We start from the raw sequence: 23,589 nt of genomic DNA on the forward strand, positions 1-23,589 counted from the left end.
AGAATGTCCAAATCTGGCAGGTCCAGAACCTTCTGCAAATGCAATTTGTTTTTAGATTCATATATCTGCCTTATAGACACGTGGTAATTGGCACCAGACAATTGCCAGTACTTTCCAAAGCGATCCTCTAAGCTATCAGTTTTCTGTTTTCTTCAGACGGATGTTTTTCATGGCAACTTCGACCACTTTTCCTGTCTTGACGTCCGTGTAAGATGTCGTCTTCAAGTAATCCGATGGCAAGAAATGCTTTTCACAGAGCTGAAAAAAAACAACAAGCTGTTACACGTATGAAGCTCGACGAAAATGTTGAATTTACAAGCGCGTCTACAGGTGCAGAGACCCATCTATTGTGCACGCGTGCACGAATGCATTGCGCACTATGCTGACGAAACCTATTCGTCTGGAAACCCAGAATAACAATAGAGAGAAGAAATACTTACCACTGTGTACTTCGTTGGCGAGAAGTCCTTCCGAGGAACTGCTCTCGTCCATGCTTCCCGAGTGGCTCGGTCAGATGGCAACTTGTGCACTCGGACACTTTGTCCTCCGTCATAATTGGACTTGCAGTTTGGTGCGCAACAACAGCCAGGCATCGTTGCGCTTCCGTGTACGACGAACCACGCACAATCGAAGAAAAGCAATCGCGTTTACGGCGCAGCATGCCCCACCAAAGCCACCAAGCAAATTGTCCTCGCGTTGCCGCTCTAGCGTTGCAGCCAACGAGAACATTTGTTTTCAGAACGCGCGCCGCGTTCTAGAAACGCAGCGCTCCCCCGTCTACCGCTACCATCCGACTCCCGTGACGTATTAGACAGCTTTAGTATAGCGTACGCTATTCCATTGCGTACGCTAAAAAATAGCGGTCGTCACTGCGCATGCGCCGAACGCTAAACGAAATAGCGGGTATAGCGGGCGTACGCAACGCAAATGAGTTAGCGTTAGCGTTAGCGTTTTTGCGGGGTTTGCGGAGTTTGCGGGAAACATGGCGGCGATCCCGGCTGCCCGCTTCGAATTGAATTTGGCGTTGCTTTTGTAAAATGCACTTCGTTCGTAGCAAATGACTGTGTAAACGGCTTTCGCTTAGTCTCAGGCCGCTTCGACTACAGAGTATTATGGATAACTTCGTGGTGTTTTCGAGATCGCTTCTCGTTTTGAACGAGCCGAAGCCTAACGAAACGTTTGAGATGTCAGCGCCACCTATCGCTACAGGCGCGAAATAGCCGCAACGACGGAATATGGCCTCAGAGATCCGAAGATATCGTCGGCCAACTAAAATTGTAGAAAACGTGCGCCGTTTAGCGTACGCTATTTTATAGCGTACAGCGTACGCTATAGTTGCGTACGCTAAACTAAAACTGTCTATTAACGCGACAGCGTTAAGGAGCTCGTGTCGCAGAAAAGCCGGTGTCGTCGGCGTCGGTGTCGGCGTCGGCGGCGTTGGCCGTGAGCGATACATCTCAGCAGGCCCTTCATGAATAAAAAATGGCTGTGGCTTAGGTAAGGTTAAGCCCAGGATGCGAAGCATACTAGCCGTTATTTTAGTTGTTGAACCACTGTTTAGCCTGGTGAACTGCTGTTGCTTGGCTATATTTGGTTCGGCTAGACGAAGAAACAACTCATGCATTACTGCTTCGCCTTCAAGAGTGGAACGCGACAGCGTTCCCGTCGACCCGCCAAGGGGTGTAAGACAATGGGCTACAGGGCAGTGACTACGCGCCCCGCATTGGACGCGGTGAGCGTCGAGCAAAGCAGCGTTCGGCGCGGCAACGAAATGTGCGCCTGAGCAAGAGACGCACGCCTTAGAAACAGCTCGTTTCTAAGGCAACACCGCATTCACTAGAGGCGCTTTTGTACCGCTTTGAAGCATCGTACTCGTGGCTCAAAATAAAGAAAAAAAAAGTACTCGTGGCTCAGTGGTAGCGTCTCCGTCCCACACTCCGGAGACCCTGGTTCGATTCCCACCCAGCCCGTCTTGCAAGAGTTGAGCCAAAGCCACTTCTCCTCTGTCGTGACGTCACGGTGTCACGTGGTTTCAAGGCGACACCGCCGCGCCTGAGGAGCTGGGTTGAGCTCTCGTAATATGCTTCGCATAAAAACAACTTGCAAAATGGTGGGAATCGAACCAGGGTCTCCGGAGTGTGAGACGGAGGCGCTACCACTGAGCCACGAGTTTTTATGCGAAGCATATTACGAGAGCTCAACCCAGCTCCTCAGGCGCGGCGGTGTCGCCTTGAAACCACGTGACACCGTGACGTCACGACAGAGGAGAAGTGGCTTTGGCTCAACTCTTGCAAGACGGGCTGGGTGGGAATCGAACCAGGGTCTCCGGAGTGTGGGACGGAGACGCTACCACTGAGCCACGAGTACGATGCTTCAAAGCGGTACAAAAGCGCCTCTAGTGAATGCGGTGTTGCCTTAGAAACGAGCTGTTTCTAAGGCGTGCGTCTCTTGCTCAGGCGCACATTTCGTTGCCGCGCCGAACGCTGCTTTGCTCGACGCTCACCGCGTCCAATGCGGGGCGCGTAGTCGCTGCCCTGTAGCCCATTGTCTTACACCCCTTGGCGGGTCGACGGTAACGCTGTCGCGTTCCACTCTTGAAGGCGAAGCAGTAATGCATGAGTTGTATCTTCGTCTATCCGAACCAAATATAGCCAAGCAACAGCAGTTCACCAGGCTAAACAGTGGTTCAACAACTAAAATAAAGGCTAGTATGCTTCGCATCCTGGGCTTAACCTTACCTAAGCCACAGCCATTTTTTTTTGAAAAGTGTTTCAGCTTCCCTTTAAGGGACCCCGTGTCACATAAAACCCGGTGTCGGCGCCGCGGGCCCACTCAGCCACGAGTTCCATGCTTCAAAGCGGTACAAACGCGCCTCTAGTGAATGCGGTATTGCCTTAGAAACGAGCTCTTCTAAGGCTCAGGCGTGCGTCGCTTGCTCAGGCTCACATTTCGTTGCCGCGCCGAACGCTGCGTTGCTCGACGCTCACCGCGTCCGATGCGGGGCGCGTAGTCGCTGCGCCGAAGCCCATTGTCTTACATCCCTTGGCGGGTCGACGGGAACGCTGTCGCGTTCCACTCTTGAAGGCGAAGCTTAAGCGTCCTCCAGTTTTTGACAGGGGAGAGGAGGTGATGCGGTGGCCTTACATTTTTTTCTAGGTGGCTTTGTCTTGGCACGATTCCGCTCAGCATCGGATAAATTCAGGGGATTCTTTTCGTCGTTGTAGACCGGCACATTCCCGTTGGCACATGCCTAACTACCCAAGTTGCTGTCAAACAGGTTCATTGAATACCGACCGAGTGGAACGTACCCGGTGCTCCGAGTCAAAAATTGGAGGACGCTTAAGCTTCGCCTTCAAGAGTGGAACGCGACAGCGTTCCTGTCGACCCGCCAAGGGGTGTAAGACAATGGGCTACGGCGCAGCGACTACGCGCCCCGCATCGGACGCGGTGAGCGTCGAGCAACGCAGCGTTCGGCGCGGCAACGAAATGTGCGCCTGAGCAAGCGACGCACGCCCGAGCCTTAGAAACAGCTCGTTTCTAAGGCAATACCGCATTCACTAGAGGCGCTTTTGTACCGCTTTGAAGCATCGAACTCGTGGCGGAGTGGTAGCGTCTCTGTTTCACACTCCGGAGACCCTGGTTCGATTCCCACACAGCCCATCTTGCAAGTTGTTTTTTATTCATGAAGTGCCTGCTGGGATTTATCGCTCATGGCCAACGCCGCTGACGCCGACACCGACGCCGACGACACCGGCTTTTCTGCGACACGAGCTCCTTAACGCTGTCGCGTTAAAAAGTTTCTTCGAACAGCGGCGCCCACCCAGTCACGCATCTACAGTGACCCTTGTCGGCGTGGAAAAGGTTCGTTCAAGAGCAGCACGTACGTGCATGCACACGTTGACACATAGTCCTGTGGATGGCTTCGAACGCAGGACAGCAGCCCGATGCTCTGCCCACTGAACCATGGGCCCACCCAGTGGCCCAGGTGCGGGAGTTATAGAAACGTAGACACAAACATATAGCCCCCGGAAAGTTGGCCAAGTACCCTGGGAATGCTAACGCGTTGAAATTCTGGCAGAACTCGTCCCACGATGGATGTCGACGTTAACGCGATCAACAGTGAAGCAATGTAGCGACACTCCGCCGTGCTGCGCCAACGCCGAAATGCGTCACACGCGACGCGCGTGCTTCAGCGGGCACTCCTCTCTCGCGCTCCCGGCACCGTCTAGTGACGTCATGGTGACGTCTGCGCGTGCGTGAGTTCAGGCAAAATTGTCTCACTGCACAGGATGATACTTCTTATGTTTCACGTAAATTAAAAAAAAAGTGCGTGTGGCAGATAGCATAATCCTTGTCCTTAGCGGGATTATTCCAAGAAGCGGAAATTACTAGCACGAGAAATTTAAACAGATATTAAACTAATTTTAACAAATTCGCCAATTAACTTTCTAATTAATTTCTCTCACATATTGCAATTTACGAATAGTAGCCGGTGAGTTTGCAATACGTATCCAGTTGGCTCGTACCCACGGTGGGGGATTCGCCAAGATTTGTGCGCTTGAACTTTTACTTAGTGTTTTGAAGTATTACAGATTCAATTGGTAAATAAAAAGAAGAAAGACAGCTAAAAAACTTATTCGTTTAGTTGATTGTATGTAACCAATACGGCATAAAAGACGTCCCTGTTGCTAAAACCCAGAACTGACACACCAAAAATTAGTATTATTTCTGATCATAAGATTAACCCTAATTTAGGAAGCGGAATTTCTAGAAGTCTGTCCCTTAATAATTTATACCGGCGACAAAACAAAATATAGTGATCTAGGGATTCTTTTTTCTGGTGGTATTGACACAGGGTGATATCGTCAGACCAGTCCTGTGTAAATATCGGTTCATTGTGGGGTCACGGCAGTGTAATCCGGTGATCACTTCTTCCGATTGTGTTGATGGACACCACTAGATTTTCCACGGAAAGTTTAGTAACTGAAATTCTGTCCGTGTTGTTATTTATTCAATGACATCTCTACGAATTGAATATGTTCACCTGTTGTGCTCTAACTTCGTGTTCTCCTTTCGCATTCGCTGCGAGCCGGTGAGTTAGCAAGACGCATCCGCTTTTAACGAATTCTCCTGACTGCACCAGTTTCGAGATACTGACTTTCAATATGCCCGACGAAATGCATTAGTGTCCCAGTTATTCTTGTGCTTGAATGAATGAAACAACGTTTTCTTTAATAAGGTAACTGGAACGCCCATACATTTCGCCGGACACTCTGAAAATTAATATCTCGGGGTCGGGATAATTCCTTCCAAGTGGATACGCCTTGCGAATTCGTCAGCTTTAATTCGTAGGTAGAAATAGGGGCCGTAATATAAATAATTAAAAAGTCAGTTAACGTAATTCAGTTAAGTATTCATTTACCTATTTAGATTTTTTCGTAGTAGTAATGGCCGCCTGATCGAGTAATTTAGATCAAGGATTAGAATTGTGCTATCTGCCACAGGCAATCTTTTTAAAAAATTTGGTGCAGTTAAAAAAAAAAGACGCCCTGTATACCACATGCGTCATAGCAGCTGACAGATCATGTGGAAGCACAAAGAAACATGCGCGATGAAACTCACGTTATCGAACCATATTTATGACTCGTGATAACCCACCAGAACAAATTGTCACCACTGACGCAGACAATCCAACTCCATAGGAGAAAACGCTATCGACAGCTTGCTAATGCACACTTCACAAAGTGCGCCGCTATGCTCTGCCTCAACAACTAATCGGGCGATCTCTTCTTTATTCGACTAACAATGACGGTTTTATCAAACAAAGGTTGGCAAGAACATGCTTGGGTATTGAGGGCGAGAAACCCATCAGGCGGCAGCTCTTTTTTGTTTTGTTATTGTGCTCTCTAACCGCTCATTTAGGCATCGTATTGTGTCCCACAGGAGAGCGGGATACGATCAATCGCAAATGCCTTGTCATCTATGAACTTCTTTTTATGCATTTTTGTGCATTCAACTTTTTCTGTCCTAGAAGCGTTTGTCTTCACACAGCCTTCCAAGCTTATCGGATACTGAAAAAAACACCCTAATGTTATCGCGGAGTGCCACCTTCTTGAGATACTGTGAAAGTTGGTGAATATAGGGAATTACGGCTGTGCTTCTCGTTTCCGCACTTGCGCAGATTTGGCATTGGCTCGGGTTCCTGCGAATTCTTTTCAGCTACTTTTCTGCTACAGACACTAAAACGTGATTTGGAAAGGCACCTTCCGTCACCTTCCGTCATGCGTGAAGTCTGATTCTGGAAGCTACCCTTCATTATGTGAGCGCAGGATTTCCTTAATGCTTTGCTGAGACACATTTTTCACAGCTGCGCCATCTTCGGGAGTGTGTAACCAGTGATCGGCCAGAGGTCAAGCGTAGTTTTCACATTCCTGAGGGCCTCCACCTGCTGGACGACGTTCAGGTCCTGGGTCTGGGTCCAAAGTTTGGTACGTGTCGAGAGGCGGAGGACAAAACTCGAGCCTTTGACCGTCGTACGCCAGGTGTCGCGGCGAGCCACTGAAGGCGAATATGAAGGTGCATGTCTGCGCCTTATCGTAAGCCTATTTAGTTACGATTTCCTGCAAAATGCGTGCCGTCGTACTTGAATGACGATTTCCTATGAGTTTTACAGGCAGATAATAAAGGTGGCTTTGCAGTTTTTTCTTGCAAATGTTTCTTAGCTAAACCTAATGAGGACGTTTCTGGGTCGTTCAATGTAAAGAGTGACGTGTCCTTGGGCAAAGTAAAAGCAAGCTAGCTTTTACGGTTGTGCAAAAGCACGAATATTGTCAGAACTCTCAAAACCATAGAAAAAAGCGAGAAGAATAGATTAGATCAATTTTTGAGCGCGATGACTCATAAAGATGATGTTCCCTTCAGAGTAATTGTCTCTGAGAATGGCACATGGTAGAAAGATCTCCTCTAATTTCTGATGGGGAAACTAAGCTTACTGAAAATCCGTGGCTCGTTTTTAGTTAACAGTTCTAATACTTTAGACTTCATGAAAGCTCACGAAGATAGGGGGTTAAAAGCCTTTTCTGTCGACGTCACTAATCTGAACTATTCATATGCACAGTTGCTAAAGTGTGTTGAAACTAAAATGGATGAATTAGCCGTGGTCAAATTTTCTACAGCAGCGGGAATTTCTTTTAACGATTTTCTTGCTTTGGTGAGACTTTATCTAATGTAGACTTCTATCAAGGTCAATAAGAATATATTTTTGCAGAAAAGGGATGTGCGCATTGGCTCATTTATAACCCCCGTGCTAAGCAAGCTTTTTTTAAGCTGAACTTGACAGAGGCACACCGTCTCGAGGAACAAATATGCAAGAAAATTGCAGATTTGTTGAACATTTTATTAGTCTTATTGACTGCTCATGGTAAAGTATTGAAAAATAAAGCAAGGAAGTGTTTAATGTTTTCTACGATGGTCTTAGTCCTCTTCAGGTGGCAGTTGAATGGCCGATTGAGGGAACCGTTAAATTTTTGCACTTGAAACTTCCTTGCTCCGACAACCAGCTATGCTAGTGCTATGATCACCAACAAAGCTTTACTCTCTTTCCACTCTAACCACTCCAAACTTACCAACAGAGGCATTGCGACAATGTGCCTCAGAAACGCATTAAGGACATCTTCCACTCACCTAATGAAGGATAGCTTCCAGAATAACACTTCACGTCTGAAGGATGCTGGCTATTCAAAGCATGTTTAATGTCTACAGAAGAAAAGTAACTCAGTATAATTCACGAGAGCTCAGGCCAGTGTAACGCCGCGCGAGTTGAGAAGCGAGAAGCACAGCCGTAATTCCCTGTAGTCACCAACTGTCACACTATCTTAAGAAGGTGGCCCTCTGCAATAATATTTGGGTGGTTGTTTCAATACCCGATAAGCTTGGAAGGCTCGTGTGGAGACAAATGTTTCTGGGACAGAAAAAATTGAGTGCACAAAAAAGCGTAAAAACAATTTCGTAGGCTGTAGGGCATTTGCGATTTATCGTATCCCGCTCTCCTGAGGGCGACAATACATCGGCCGGACTAGTAGCTGATTCAATGAGGGCTTACAAAACGAAAAAGCTGCCGCCTGATGGGTTTCTCTCCCTCAATACCCAAGCATGTCCTTGCCGACCTCTTTTGATAAAACAGTCATTGTTGGCCGATATAATGAAGAGATCACCCGATTAATTGTTGAGACAGTGCATATCGGCGCACTTTACGAATTGTGCATTAGCAAGCCGTCCATATCGTTTTCTCCTAAGGAGTTAGATTTCCTGAGTCAGCGTTGACAATTTGTTCTAGATGATTATCACGGGTCATAAATATGGTTGGATGGTGTGAGTTTCATCGCGCACGTTTCTTAGTGCTTCCACGTGATCTGTCTGCTATGGTGCATGGGGTTTATTGCCACCGAGAGTTCTCCATATGTCAGTTACGAGCACTCTCGTGAGGTACCCTTCCAAGCACCTCGTCGCTAAAGTCCCTAGGCATTGCTCATAGCATAGCCATTGGAAGAGCGCCAGCAACGCCTCGCGCATGGCGATACAGCGCGTCTCCCGTGCACGTGCTCACGGCAGCGCCCGAGTCCCCCGTCCAATGAGAAGTCACGGCCTGGCTCCTGGCCATCGAAGCGCATGAAAGTGTGTATGGTGTGGAGACGCGGCTCACTGAGGAATAGGCTCCTGTTAACTGTTCTTGTAAATTGTGTGAATGCTTTAGTATTGAGTTTCCGGGCACATGTTCGCCCACCATAAACCAGTTTGTTTGGTGTGCTTCATTGAAGAGCGCTACATTTCTGGTGGAGGTGCAGGGTATCATTGGAAGTTCCCAGTTCGTAAGAGAGCGGATCCCCGACCCTCAGCGATTGGAACCCAGAGAACTGACTCCAGTACACCAGCTCTTAAGTCGCCGCATCCGAGGAGACCCGCCTCAGTTAGGACCGTTTCCTGTTGCTGCAGCAGTGCAGCCAACAGTTACCAGCGACGGTGCAACCATGACCAGCTTGGTGGTATCGTTCCAGCTCATCCTGTACCGCCCACGCACGCCCAAGTTCTTCCACGGCGATACGTTCGAAGATGTGGAAGACTGCTTAGAGCAGTTCGAGCGAGTCGCAGGTTTCAAGGGCTGGAACGAGGCACGGAAGCTTCGCAACGTGTACTTCGCGTTAGAAGAGTCAGCGAGGACATGGTACGTGAATAATGAAGCGGCGCTATCTTCATGGGAGGAATTTCGGTGACAGCTGCTTGCCACTTATGGCAGCACCGATCGGCGAGAGAAGGCAGAGCACGCTCTGTACGCCAGAAACCAGTGCACTAACGAGAGTGTCGGCATCTATGTCGAGGACATGTCCCTCCTCTTCAAACGCGCTGATGCAAACATGACCGAAGAGAAGAAACTGTGCCATATGATGCGTGGCAGGAGCTGTTTCTAGGACTCGTCCGTAACCCACCACACAGTGTTGCTGAGTCTCACAACGAAGCGACAACCATAGAGAAGGTGCTGCAGCAGCGTGCCCATCACTACAATCGTGATGTCAGCAGCTCACCAGCCGATCTACTGTCAGCAGGCCCAAGAGTAACACCGAAGCGCTAAGAGAACTGGTGCGATCAATCGTAAAGGAAGAGCTTCGAAAGCTGCCGCAAGCCACGCCGAAAGTTCCAACTCTCGCTGCCGTCATTCGGGATGAAGTTCGGCACGCTATTCTGCAGCCAAGACTTGAGGCACCGCCTGTGCATCTTGAACCACCACCACCGGTATACGTCGCGCGCCGGCGTACGCTGAGGTGTTATGCCAACGGACCGGGCATAGTGCTCCACTCGCGACTCCCAGCAGCCGCCAGCCCTCTCTGGGCAGTGGAGTCCTTCTAGCAGAGCTGAGTCCATGAAAAAGCGACGTGTGGCGTGCACGCGATCGGACGCGACTCTGTTTCCACTGCGGAGAAGCTGCACACCTTTACAGAATGTGTCCATATCGCAGAGCAGGTCTTCGCTTCTTTACGATAAATGCACCTTCTCCCCGTAATGGTGAAAGACTGAACGAAATTCAGGACTACTTGACTAGACAACAGGAGCTTATTAAACAGTGAACCGTGTCTCCACACCAAACACACTTTGACGCGCCCCGAAGACCAGGAGCGACGCCGTGACTTCTCGTTGGACGGTGTTGGATCTTTGGACGAAGGTTCATCCCTAGCGCTGCCACCAGTTGTTGGATCTGGAGGACAATCCCAAATGCTCTCTCCCAGATGTTGGACCTTGCCATTGAGTGCGGGAGTTGGCCGAGGTTGAGGAGGACTTTGAGATGAAAACTGGCGGTTTATTTACATTATTTACAGTGAGAGTACAAAGAAATTAACAGTCATAAAGTCATTACGGGCCGGCAGCAACTCGCACGCTGCGGCCCGTGGCAAGAAGTTCGAAAGAGATGAATGAAGGAATGCTCCCTTGCTGCTACCGGTCTCTGGCTTTTAACCACTTCGATGTCTCGAAGTCACGTCATTTTTGGCCAATCGGTGAGCCCGCTCAGGTGTCGTCATTTTCGGCCAATGGTAGGCGCCCGTGCGAATGTAAGTCACACCCGGCGCAGATGGTTGCTCCTTGGGCTCCAATTGTCCGAGGGATTACTTGTCCGCGGTACTGCCTTCCCGGTCTGCAACTGCCGTCACAAAGGTAGATGGGGGGATTGCTGCCAGGGCTTCAGCGTGCATTACAGCCGTCTTGCCTCGCGGCTTGCAAGCGCACAGCGGGGGCAGGCGCTTTGTTCTCGAGCGACCTGTCAGAGCCGCAAAGCAGCTTTGCTCGGGACCCACGTTACCTGGAACAGTGCCAGACTCCCGCTACACTTTCGGGAAGAGTCAAGCAGTGAATAGCTCCAGATACGGCGCACGAAGTGGGGGACGCCAACTTGTTTGCACGTGCCGCGCCTCGGGAATGTGATACATGTGCTTCTGCGATCCTTAATTACCTGTGACGTGATTCGATGTGGTCTGGTGAACTCGAAGGAGGCTCAGGAAAAGGTCCCGTATCTAACAACGGTGGACTCGGGCGCTGCCGTGTGGGCGTGCACAGCAAAACGCGCTGTATCGTCATGCGCGAGGTGTTGCTGGCGCTTTTCGAATGGCGGTGTTATGAGTAATGCCTTTAGCGATGAGGCAGGTGGAAAGGTACATCACGAGAGTGCTCGTAAGTGGCACGTGGAGAGCGCTCTGCGGCAATATAAGCGGTCTGATTTCGAGAATAAACATTGTTCTTGCTAGTAACGTTGTGTGTTGTCTTTTTCTGTCCGTGTTACGTTTCGCGCTGTATCAAAAGTGTTCCTGGTGATTCACCAACAAACCCCCATAGCGACCCTTGGAAACAGATACTTTAGTGCGTGTTACTCAAAAAGCTGTCAATGTGGACGCTCCACGAAATATTAGTTGTCAGATGGACTCCTAAATAATTAAACGATCGCACGGTGTTAGGATCGGCCTGTAGCTATTTCAGCCCGCTGCACGTGTTCCTATCCAACCGGGACGGTGGCGCACTTCAGAGAACTGCGGATAACCGGCAGTCACGTAGCGAGGGGTCAGCTCAGGGGAGTTCTCGAGAAGAGGTCATTGGCGGAACCTCCCCATGCACTTTTCGAGACACCAGACAATGTGCTACCCGGGTGCGCCACCCGGGACGGCTCCGAGTTCGACGAAGCAGACTTTGTGCACAACACAACGCCGCCCTGTTCTGCTATGAGTGGGGGAGCTGCCGCGGGAACGCCGACGAAGGCTCCTTCCCACGCGCCGACCAAGACGCAAGACAATTTGCTACCCGGACGCGCTACCTGGACGGCTCAGAGTTCTACAAAGCCCCCCTGACGTCGGCTCCGGACCGTTACACCTGTGTGTGTGTGCGGCACGTGTATGTGAGCCCTCCTCCTCCAAAAGGGCGGGTCATCTTCAATGACGTCGAACTAATGACGTCGAGCAGAGTGCTTATAAGCAGCGATTGCCGGCTGCTAGGATGTGCTCGTTGTCGTGCTCGAAATGTACTCGTGAGCTGTGTACTCGTAAGCTGTTTGCTGTATGCTCGTCTTGCGGGCTCCATTTGGGAGTCACGCTAGAATGTCGATGTATCTCATGTTCAACTGTAAATAACATGTAAATAAATCCTGCTCTCCTAAGTCCCGACGAAGAGTCAAGCTGCTTCCTACAGCTACGACTGCCAAATCTTACATCTGAATGGCAGCGGTGAGATCGGCCTACAGCTCGTAGATCGTCCGACAACTCTAACAAATGGTGGCAGAGGCGAGATCGTCCGACGAATCTTACATCTGGTTGGCAGCGGTGAAATCAGCCTACGGCTCGTAAATCGGCCTACGACTCGGAAGACAGCAACGGCAGTTGACGGACGTTGGCACATGGTGACCGACCGGTATCCTGATCAAGTTGGAGGCGACTTAGGATTGACCACCTCTTGCTGGGTACGGCGGGGACTGGGTACGGCGGAGAAGGAATGGTGATATGGTGCTGCTTCAGTGGGTAAGCGTTTGGTTTTCGCTGTAAGATTTACCAGGCTTCAATTTTTCTGTGTTTTTGGATTTGCTTCGCTTGGATCTTTTACTTGTATTCTGATTTGCGTGGGTATCGCAGAAAGTATTGTGTGACAGCCGAGCCAAAGCTTAAAGTAGCGACCATGGTCCTAATGTGTTTGACGAGAGCTGACCTGTTGTGGTTGTGTGAGGAGATCGAGGTAGACGTAGAGGAGGACTTGATGGAAACAGAAATTCGTAAGACAATGCTCGTAAGTGAGAATGATTTGAAATTCATAGAACAAATGGGCAAACGAATTCTAAGTAAGAAAGGGGAACAGGAAGCAATTAGGCAAGAACAGGATGAATTTAGGCAAAAACAGGAAGAAGCTAGGCAGAAACTGAAAAGGGTTTCGGAGGAAGAAGGCCTAACAGAAGTTACGAGGCAATACGTTGCTGCATTGAACAATGAGATTCAAGGTTTAGTGCAGGCAATCGAACTAAGTCAACAGCGGCTGGAGGAATCTGTAGGCTGGACGCAGCGAAAGTGGGATGAAGTAGACAGCAGATTTCAGTCGAAAGCCGAGGAAAGTAGCACCTGCGAGATTAGCAGCACGTTCATAAGTGAACTCGAAGTGCTAGCAGTTAACGATGCCTTGGCGGCAGCAGAGGCCGTTCAAGGCCATAGTGAAAGCGACGAGGTGCTGTGCCAACAGAGGACTGTAGAGACAGCTAGGCCAGCTGCGAACAAATTGACACAGTCACCGCGTGTGTGCGTCACATGTAAAGTTAACGAGGTTGCTTGCAAAGTACAGAGTACTGCTGACCCGACGGGCGCGAGCACCCATGTCGAGTCAGATCTGCGTGCCGAAGTGAAGTGCGAGCTGGACGATGCAGTTGAGAGTAGTTCGCAAGATTGCGAGCTCTGTAGCTCAAGGGAAGACCACTGCATTATCCAGGGATCGGTGCAGCTCTCCGCCAGTCTAGGTAGCCACGAGAGCGATGATTTAGTTAAAAATCATTCAGACTGTGCGGGTAAGAGACCGATCCGGGCCGACGAAATGTGTACCGGCTAGCACGAGGCACCAGAGGACGGCATGAAAGAGACTTCAAAGAGAAAGCGCCGTAAAAATAAGCGCGATAAAGTCCGAAAGACGGTGACTAATGTAGCGCAGGCAAAGACGGCGAGAGACCCAAAAGGGCAGGGCGCGAGGAGAAGAAAGGTGCGGTCGTCGTTGACGACGTGTTCGCATCAAGCACGTTCGAGCCACCGGTCAAAGAGAGACCGAGAATCATGTTCTGCACGGACGCGGACAAAGGGTACGGGGCAGTTAAATTCCTCGTCGTTCCATCGTTCTTTTCGAAGCTCAGCGTGTAGGGCGAGGGAGCGCAAGGTGGCAAGACGAAACCAGGTGGTAGGGAATCGCGACGCGGTCACTCGAGTTTGTGAGGAAAGAGGGGAGCCGGGACGCAAATTGGCGGGAGACTGTAACGTCTTGGAGAAGCTGATAGTGAGTCAGCCCTTTTGTTGTTCCTGGGTAGGCACAATAGCTTTTGAACCGCGACCATATCGAGTACGACTCAAAAGTATGAGTCAGACGTAAACATTTGGAACGGAAGGCCATGAGAGCTTCCGTAGAAGTGGAACGCGGTGTGTGTAATGGAGTGTTTGAACAGTTCAGTTGGTAGCGTCTCTTCGTAATCGAGAAGGAAGGTCACGCAGAGCAGGAACAGCTGGTTGCCTGAACGGCTCACACTCGTGCCAAGCACTGGCGATCCGGTTGGCCCACTGGTTGCACAGCAGGCATGGAAAAGACGACCTGGCTCGCCTTGTTCTTGTGCTCTTCTTCTTCATTACAACTGCCCCCGGTGCAAAAGCGGAGTCATCCTGGCGATTTACGACGTGGAGACGAGCGGGTCATAGAATTGTTTCAGGCGGTGAACGTGAACAACATCACGTCCATGGCTGCGCTTGTCGGATGTCGGTGTAAGCGGCTCTATGACATAGTTGACCGGAGAGGTGCGTTCAACGATGCGGTATGGTCCATCATACTGCGAAAGAAGTTTTGTCGAAAGTCCAGGCGTGGTAGCAGGCACGGACAGCAAGACAAGTGTGCCGGGAGCGAAGTTCGGATTCGTAGCGTCGCCATCACGATTGGCTTTTTGTCGTTGTTGATCGGCGGAGGTGAACTTTCGGGCTAATTGACGGCATTCCTCGGCGTATCGGGTGACGGCTGAAACGGGAGCACAGTCTGACGCGTCTGGTGTAGAAGGCAAAACCGTATCGATAGTATGGGAAGGATCGCGACCGTAGAGAAGAAAGCGTGGCAGTTTGGACGAGTTGGGAGAAAGTATGAAGAAAATCCTGTGGTACTTTGTGTAGCCGTACTATATGCGTACCTGACAAATGGGAGGATGATGTCCGAGTTTGTATGCTCCGATGAAACGTACATGGCGAGCATATCACCTACGGTGCGATTGAAACGCTCCGTAAGCCCGTTAGTTTGAGGATGGTACGCCGTGGTGGTCCGGTGAACTATGCGCGGCATTGAGCAAGCAGTGCTTCAATCACTTGCGGCAAAAACACACGGCCTCTATCACTCAGCAGCTCCCGAGGTGGGCCATAACGAAGAATGAAACGATGGAGCAGAAAGGATGCAACGTCACTGGCGGTCGCTGCAGGTAGAGCAGCGGTTTCAGCATAGCGTGTAAGGTGATCAACTGCGACAATAATCCATCGTTTGCCAGCGGGTGTTAGCGGTAGCGGCCCGTACAGGTCAATTCCCACACGGTCGTAGGCACGAGCAGGGCACGGAAGCGGCTGTAATAAACCGTGGGCTGGATGAGGCGGAGATTTGCGGCGTTGGCATTGCGGGCACGAGCGGACAAACTTTTCGACAAAAGTAAACATTCCTCGCCAGTAGTAACGTTGCCGCAGGCGGTCATACGTCTTCAAAATGCCTGCGTGTGAACATTGTGGGTCAGTATGGAAAAACGCGCACATGTCGGAACGCAAAGTCTTAGGGATAACCAAGAGCCACTTGCGACCATCGGGCTGGTAGTTGCGTCGATACAAGAGGTTATCCCGGACAGCAAAGTGGGCAGCCTTGCGACGCAGGGAGCGGGAGATGGCAGATGCAGGCGAGCCAGAAAGGAGATCCAGAAGAGAGGCCACCCAAGGATCTTTGCGCTGTTCTGATGTGCAGGTGGCGATGTCGACCGAGGATACCGCCTCAACGGTGGAGAGGGAGGCCGTGTCGGCTGGCAGCGGAGAGCGGGACAGAGCGTCGGCGTCAGTGTGCTTGCGACCTGAGCGGTAGATGACGTGTATATCGTATTCTTGAATGCGCAGAGCACAGCGGGCAAGGCGTCCAGACGGGTCTTTTAAAGAGGACAACCAACAAAGGGCGTGATGGTCAGTAACGACATGGAAGGGCCTGCCATATAAATAAGGGCGAAACTTCCCAAGTGCCGAAACGATGGCCATGCACTCCTTTTCTGTGACGCTGTAATTGCTTTCCGCCTTGGTCAGCGCACGACTGGCGTAAGCAACGACGTACTCGGAGTAGCCAGGCTTGCGCTGCGCAAGGACAGCGCCAAGGCCAATACCACTGGCATCGCTATGCAATTCAATTGGGGCGGTGGGGTCGTAGTGTCGCAGTATAGGCGGAGACGTCAGGAGATGGCGTAAGGTCACGAACGCGGTGTCGCAAGCAGGAGACCAGGAGGCTAGGTCGTTGGCGCCACTGAAGAGTTGTGTCAAAGGTGATATAATTGAGGCAAAATTGCGAACAAAGCGTCTGAAGTAAGAAAAGAGGCCGATGAAGGCGCGGAGTTCTTTGAGTGCCTGAGCTTTCGGAAACTCTATCACAGCGCGAAGTTTTAATGGGTCGGGGCAAATGCCGTCTTGTGATACGACGTGACCTAGAATCATGAGCTTGCGCACGGCGAACTGGCACTTTTTCAGGTTCAGTTACAGGCCTGCGTTGGTCAAGCACGTCAACACTTGCCTAAGGCGAAGAAGATGCGCGCTGAAATCAGGGGCGAACACAACGATGTCGTCGAGGTAGTGCAAACACGTGCTCCATTTGAGACCGCGCAAGATATTGTCCATCATTCGTTCAAACGTAGCAGGCGCATTGCATAGGCCAAATGGCATCACATTAAATTCGTATAAACCATCAGGCGTAATGAAAGCAGTTTTAGGGCGATCAACTGCTGACATCGGGACCTGCCAGTAGCCCGAGCGTAAATCCAATGAAGAGAAGAATTGAGCGCCTTGCAAGCTGTCCAGAGCGTCGTCAATGCATTGTAGAGGGTAGACGTCTTTTCGCGTTATCTTATTAAGACGGCAATAATCGACGCAGAACCGAATAGAGCCATCTTTTTTTTTGTGACGAGAACCACCGGTGATGCCCACGGGCTATTGGAAGGTCGAATGACGCCGCGCTGAAGCATGTCGTCCACGTGCTCACTGATCACCTGACGTTCCTTGGTGGATACGCGGTACGGGCGCTGCCGCAATGGCGTGTTGGAGCCAGTGTCGATGTGGTGGCTGACGGTTGACGTGCGACCCAGAGTAGGCTGAGCGACATCAAAAGAAAAACGGAACTGGGCAAGCAGGTGAAGAAGCTGTGACCGCTGCTCGGAAGTAAGGTCATAGGCAATGAGGGAGGAGGAAAGAGAAAAGAAGAAGGCAGGGAGGTTAACCAGAAGAACGTCCGGTTGGCTACCCTACACTGGGGGAATGGGAAAGGGGAAAGCAAAAATCACAGGGAGAGAGAGGAGGGAAGGAAAGAAGGAAATTGCGGCAAGTTCGCTGACGCGTGTGGTTTTACAGAAGTTGCCTTAATAGTCACAGGTGGTCGCACAAACCCGTCGTCCTTAAGAAGCACAAAAGTGCCTTCACCGCTTTATGGGCCGACGGGCGATGGGGGCGGTGTTCCAGCAGCACCTGCACAGAAAGCGGCCGATTGTCCAGTTTTTGGAAAGCTTTGGCAAGTTCTTGTCTCTCTAGGGCATATCTTGGACAGTGGCACAGCAGGTGGTCGATGTTTTCTTCGGTGCCACAGACCTCGCATGCTGCACTGTCAGTCACTCCAATTAATGTAGAGTATGCCTTTGTGAAGGCCACTCCTAACCAAAGGCGACAGAGAAGCGTAGCTTCACGTCGAGGAAGTCCGGGTGGAGGTCGGAGCTGCAGGGAGGGGTTTAGTCGATGCAGTCGTGTTAGGCGTAGGTTTTGCGAGTTCCACTCGGTCACTGTGAGGCTACGTGCAGGTGTCGAAGCTGCCTTGCAGCGTCAGTCCTCGAAAGCGGAATCGGAACGCTGTGCTCTTCTTGATAAGCTGTGCGAGCAGCGTTATCGGCGGAATCATTGCCACTGATTCCACAGTGGCCAGGTACCCACTGAAAAACGACTTCGTGGCCTTTTTGTTGGACGTCATGGTGGAGTTTCACGACTTCGTATGTCAATTGGTCATGACATCCGTGTCGGAGAACTGACTGCGTGCACTGTAATGCCGGTTTTGAATCACAGAACACAGCCCATTTTCTGGGTCTTTCCGAATCAATGAATTCCAGTGCTCGACGCAGGGCCGTTAGTTCTGCCGCCGTTGAGGTCGTGACATGCGATGTCTTGAACCGCAGTGTCATTCCTCGCGTTGGTATAACCACGGCACCACGAAAACTGCACGACGTAGTCGATCCGTCGGTATAGATGTGCACGTGGTTGCTCTACTTTTCATGCAGAAGAAGTAAGCTCAGCTGTTTTAGAGCAGGGCCCGGTAGATCTGTCTTCTTCTGTAGTCCTGGAATCATTATCTCAACTTCTGGACGGCTCAAACACCACGGAGGAAGCGCTGGCTTGGCCGCAGGTGTGTACCCTGAGGTAAACGACGCACGATGTGCACTGACAATACCGCTAAATGTAGAGCAGGGCCTTGCAGCAGTGAGGCTCGCCAAGTGGTGGAAAGGGGTCCTAGCATAATGCCTGAGATGCATACGCATTGTCTCAACGGCAATGTGCGTCGTGATCGGGTAATCCTGCGCTAGGGCAATGGTTTCAGCCGTTGATGCACTGCGTGGTAAGCCAAGACATATCTTAAGGCCTTGGGCTTGAATACTCTGAATCGTACGCAGGTTAGTCGTACAGGTGTTGGATATTGCAGGCAGGCTGTATCGCAGGAATCCAACGAACAACGCCATGTACAGCTGTAACATAGCGTGTATAGATGCTCCCCAACTTTTTCCTGCAAGGAACCTGAACAGGTGACAGATAGCAGTCAGCCGCTTTTTCACGTAATTGACGTGCGGAGTCCAAGACAGGTCTCTGTCAATTACGACTCCCAAGAACCTGTGACTTCTGCTGTATGGTATAAGTTGTCCGTTAATAGATACGCCGTAACCAGACATTGGCTTCCTCGTGAATACCACCATTGCGCACTTTCCGCATGAAAGTGCAAGTCCTTGTTGACGAAGGTAGCAAGATGTCTTTGTGGCTGCCTTCTGAAGCCGAGCACGAAGCTGAAGTCGTGTCACACCTGATGCCCAAAATGCAGATGTCGTCCGCATAGATGGAAAGTCGTACGGTGCTTGGCAGGTTGTAAACTAATCCACTGAGGGTGAGATTGAAAAGAGTCGTGCTAAGCACTCCTCCTTCAGGGACTCCTCGGCTACCGTAATGCTCGGACGTCGGGCCATTTTCTGTGTGCATGTAGAATGATCTCCTCTGTAAGTAGTTGCACACCCACATATACATCTTACCACCAAGTCCGACGGCTTCTAACGTGCTAAGGATGGCTTCATGGGTGACAGTGAAATGGGTGACAATGAATTCACACCTTTCATAGGCAATGAAAGGTGTGAATAAGTCAGGTGATGGCGGAGCAGAAGTGGGAAGCGCACAGATTTGTAATGAAGAAGAGCACAAGTTTATGAGCTCTGCTACGGTGCACGGACTCTTGGCGATCAACATTTGACAAATGTCATCGGCGATGCCCTTCAAAATGTGCTTCAATTTCTCATTTTCGGACATAGAAGCATCCACACGTTTGCACAGGTCGAGAACCTCTTCTTTGTAACAGGTGAATGTTTCATCGGGTTGTTGCGCTCGCTCTCGTAACCGCTGCTCGGCGCGCAACTTGTGGACGGCGGGGCGACCGAAAACTTCAGCGAAACTGGCCTTGAACACGGACCAGGACTGAAAGTCGGCTTCTTGATTTTTAAACCACAGGTGAGCCACTCGCGCAAGGTAGAAGATGACGGCATTTAACTTGGCGGTTTCGTCCCATCGATTGTGCAAGCTCACCTGTTCGTATGTAGACAACCAGTCATTGACGTCCTGCTCATACGCACCGCTGAAAACCGCTGGATGGCGTTACGGGACAGCGCCAGAGCAGGCCACGGAGGGTGGCGGCGACGTCGGCTGGGGTGAGGCAGGCATGACGGGAGGTAGAGTCCGAGACCGGAGTTCCAGGGTGTAGATGTTCTTGAATACCCTGCACCTCCACCAATTGTAATGGAGTGTTTGAACAATTCAGTTGGTAGCGTCTGTTCGTAATCGAGAAGGAAGGTCACGCAGAGCAGGAACAGCTGGTTGGCCGAACGGCTCACGCTCGCGCTAAGCACTGGCGATCCGGCTGGCCCACTGGTTCCACTGCAAGCACGGAACAGACGATCTGACTGGCCTCGTCCTTGTGCTCTTCTTCTTCATCACATGTGTTTTTTTTAGCATTTGAAAACTTCGCCATTTGAGACTAGAATTTATTTCAATATGTAAGGTATGAGCTTTGTGTTTTGTTCGAGAAGCTCTCATATTTGAAAGATCCTTGTAGAGTTGAGATTTAGTTTCGCGAGTGCTAATGAAAGAGTAGATAGGCTTTTTTGTGTGTGCGTGCGTGAGTAACCTGAAGGTCAAGGTTATCGTTGAGAGGCCTATCGTAACGCGCGTGTGTATTAGTTAACCTTCATTTTTTATGTGTTTTTTATTTTCTAAGGTTAACCGCGTAGGTTTTCAGTGAGTGCGTGATTTGCACTGAGAAGCGTTCTTAGTTCCATTAGCGCGTGTCCTGTGTGGACGGAGGGAAGCAGAATGTTTATGACTGGGTTGCTCGTGTATGTTGAGGGCAGCCGTATTCTGACTTTAGTGAGCGTGCGTGGAACGAGTTATTAGCAGACACATTTTTTAAGGGTTCTGCGGTGTGCGTGAGTCATGCAAGGTAGTTGTTCGTTTAAGTTACGTGTCCTGATTGGACTAGAGAAAGACACGTGAGTAAACGTGATGAAATGATTACGTACGACGCAAGTACGCGTTCAGATAGAGACCACAAAGCTAGCGCGATTGTGATTACGTTGCTGTGGAGCTGGCCAGACGGTTCAGTGGAAACCGTACCGTACATGAGATAAGTACGTCACTGCGATAGGATAAGAACAAGCTGCTCGTGAACGTAGGCTGCTTAAGTTATGTTCAGGTATTGGTGGTTAAGAGCCTTCAGTTTGATTCTGCCTAAACATTTACTCTTGTGCAGCGCGACAGTCAGATCTGGCTAAACTCAGGGGGAACGTGAACGCTCGCTTTGGTGGCACAAAATTTTGGGGCATAATTTGGGTTTTCCTGTTGAGGGACTTGCATTGAAATTTTGATAGGAAGCCTGGTGGGTTAACAGCTGATTCCGGGCGTTTGCACGCTAAGTGATATTGTGTTGCCGGGATCGACTCTTCTGTGCCAGTTGTTGTGAGATGGTTGAAGGCATTCTAAGTGCGCGGGGGTTGCAGAGAGCAAAGCCATCGTCTTGCTCGCCAGCCATTCTCTTCCTGCCTAGCGGTTGCCAGCACTGGCCAGGCGAGATTTTCGGGGCCATGGAGGAGCTGTTAGGATCGGCCTGCAGCTATTTCAGCCCGCTGCACGTGTTTCGATCCAACCGGGCCGGTGGCGCACTTCAGAGAACTGCGGATAACCGGATAACCGGATAAAGGTCGAGCGAGCTTAGGAGCATGCATCATAACTTAATGTATAGCTTTCCACCTGACTTATAAAAAATCACGGCATGACGAGCTCACACTTCGAGCAACTTCTTGTCGCCAAAGTAATGCCATTCCCGGGTGAGATGGAACCAGACCTCCTTCCTTGCTTTCGCAAGCACTTCGTGAAGGCCCGGCGCCCGTCCCCCGGGCCTCACAGCGTGCCAACCAAACTTGATATGAGCACTACACAAGAACAATCACGAACTGATTGATCGCCTGATTAGGCAAAGGGTGCAAAAATCAAACATTGTGATATGGAACACCTGGGAGCTTAAAAAGACTAGCAATCCTTTGAAGAAGAGCTGCAGGAAGTAAACACTGCGTAAAGATATGAACCGAATCCTCACGACCGCTACAAAAAGGGCACACTTGATGAGCCGGGATGGCTGTGAAGGGCCTGTAACTCAACGGTAGGCACCCTCGCGCTAGGCGTTACATTAACGTAGCTCGCCAAGCGTCGAGGAAACTGGCCGTAATGAGCTTCCAGTTTGGCCTGTGGGCGGACAGATCGTACCTTTGGCAATGCGGTGGGAGATCTGGGGTGAGGATACCGACTAGTTCTTGGATTGGAGTTGAAAGTACGTTGATGCCGGGGTGAACCTTGCGGATGCATACCAGAGAATGGGCAGCCGCCGCATAGACGGTGGACGGGGAAACCGAGTGAGGCACACAGTGGGAAAATGTGCTCCGCAAGGACAAGCGGAGTCGGGTGCTAATAAAAAAGGAAGTACTTCGAGTCAGGAGCGTATCCGAGTTAAGAGCGACCTGGGTTCACCTGATGTGTAGTGCAGTAACCACGATTCCCAGGTCGGGAATTCCGAGTCCTCCCTTATCTTTGGGCAACTTAAGCACCTGCCGAGCTACACAACCAGTTGTCCCTTTCCAGAGAAAACGAAAGACGACCCTATCCAAGATAAGCTTGGCCCGGGCACGGCCAACACCACCTAGACAAGCCTGAGCGCTCGACGAGTGACGTCACGGAGAAGAGGCCGGCGGCGTGCTTGGGAATACGGGTTGAACGAAGGGATCGCACCTTTATAGGCAAGGTTAACCAGATCGCAGTTATTGTTTTTTAGGCATAGTTGAGCTGATGGCCTGCAGAGAACAGAGAGTGACCCTAGATTGTTTCATTTATGCAAAACTTTTTACGCGCTGCATTATTAAAAAGGCCGTACATCAAAAATGAAATGGTTCAGCCTTGCGATTGAGAAATAATTTCGGGTAAATGATGAGAGGGAGCATGGCTTATATTGAAAAGTCACCGTGCATGCCCTCTTCTTCAGAGCAGCTTCTTTGGCTTGATTTATCGTCGGGGTCAAAGAGTTTGCTGTTCATGCGACCACAAAAGTTCCTATAACACATATCTCATCACAACTTCACTGGTGTGCCCTTCTTCGCATTCGGGACACATGCGTTTATTAGGCTCTAAACGAATAATTTTGCTTTCGAAGCATTATTGCATACAGTGCCACATACAGTACCACATATTTACGACATCTCAAATGAGTTTAGCAATGGAGTTACAAAACATTAGTGCAACTATTTACAAAGAAACAGCTTCCTTATTCCACAGAATTCCAGCTTTTCTCTTCTTTGCCTTAGCATTGGCACCCAATATTCTGTCATTGATCTTGCAGAAACATGATGCATGATTTTTGGGCCCCCATTTGTAATTTCTCCAGCAATTGGGCACGCAGCACTTATTAGGCATATCCTGGCATGAGCGTAATCCACATTCCGCGGCAATGAAGGCTTGCCGGACACACAACCGCAATCGCAGCACAAGCCCAAAGACTACATGCACGGTTCACGTCCAGAAAAAAAGTGCGCTCGGAAGCATGTCGCAGCATGCCAGGACTTTTCTAACCACGAAGCTATCCAAACAGCGGCAGGGTTGATTGAACTAATCGAATTGTTATCGCCGTCGTCGCCCACTCGGTTTCCCGCGTCTCATTTTCAACACAGGTGCGCCGCTCGTAGCTTCGTAGCACGCTGCACGGAATTTCTATGTTGGCCTATTTTGCGTGACA

The 23,589-nt window shown here is 50.4% G+C and overlaps 1 protein-coding gene across 4 annotated transcripts in view; it reads left to right on the forward strand.

Annotated features, from left to right (window-relative positions):
- The window catches only part of LOC135903397 (RNA-binding protein Musashi homolog Rbp6-like), a 1,054,134-nt gene that overhangs the window by 990,606 nt on the left and 39,939 nt on the right, over positions 1–23,589 (forward strand). For 2 of the 4 annotated variants that reach the window (XM_070534623.1, XM_070534624.1), the window contains one exon: positions 15,742–15,851. The exons of the other annotated variants lie outside the window; for them this stretch is intronic. In XM_070534623.1, coding sequence (XP_070390724.1) covers positions 15,742–15,851 — 110 coding nt within the window. The remainder of the gene's footprint in view (positions 1–15,741; positions 15,852–23,589) is intronic. 4 annotated transcript variants of the gene reach the window in all.

The sequence above is a fragment of the Dermacentor albipictus genome, chromosome 2 (genome assembly GCF_038994185.2).
Source record: "Dermacentor albipictus isolate Rhodes 1998 colony chromosome 2, USDA_Dalb.pri_finalv2, whole genome shotgun sequence".
Taxonomy (NCBI): domain Eukaryota; kingdom Metazoa; phylum Arthropoda; class Arachnida; order Ixodida; family Ixodidae; genus Dermacentor; species Dermacentor albipictus.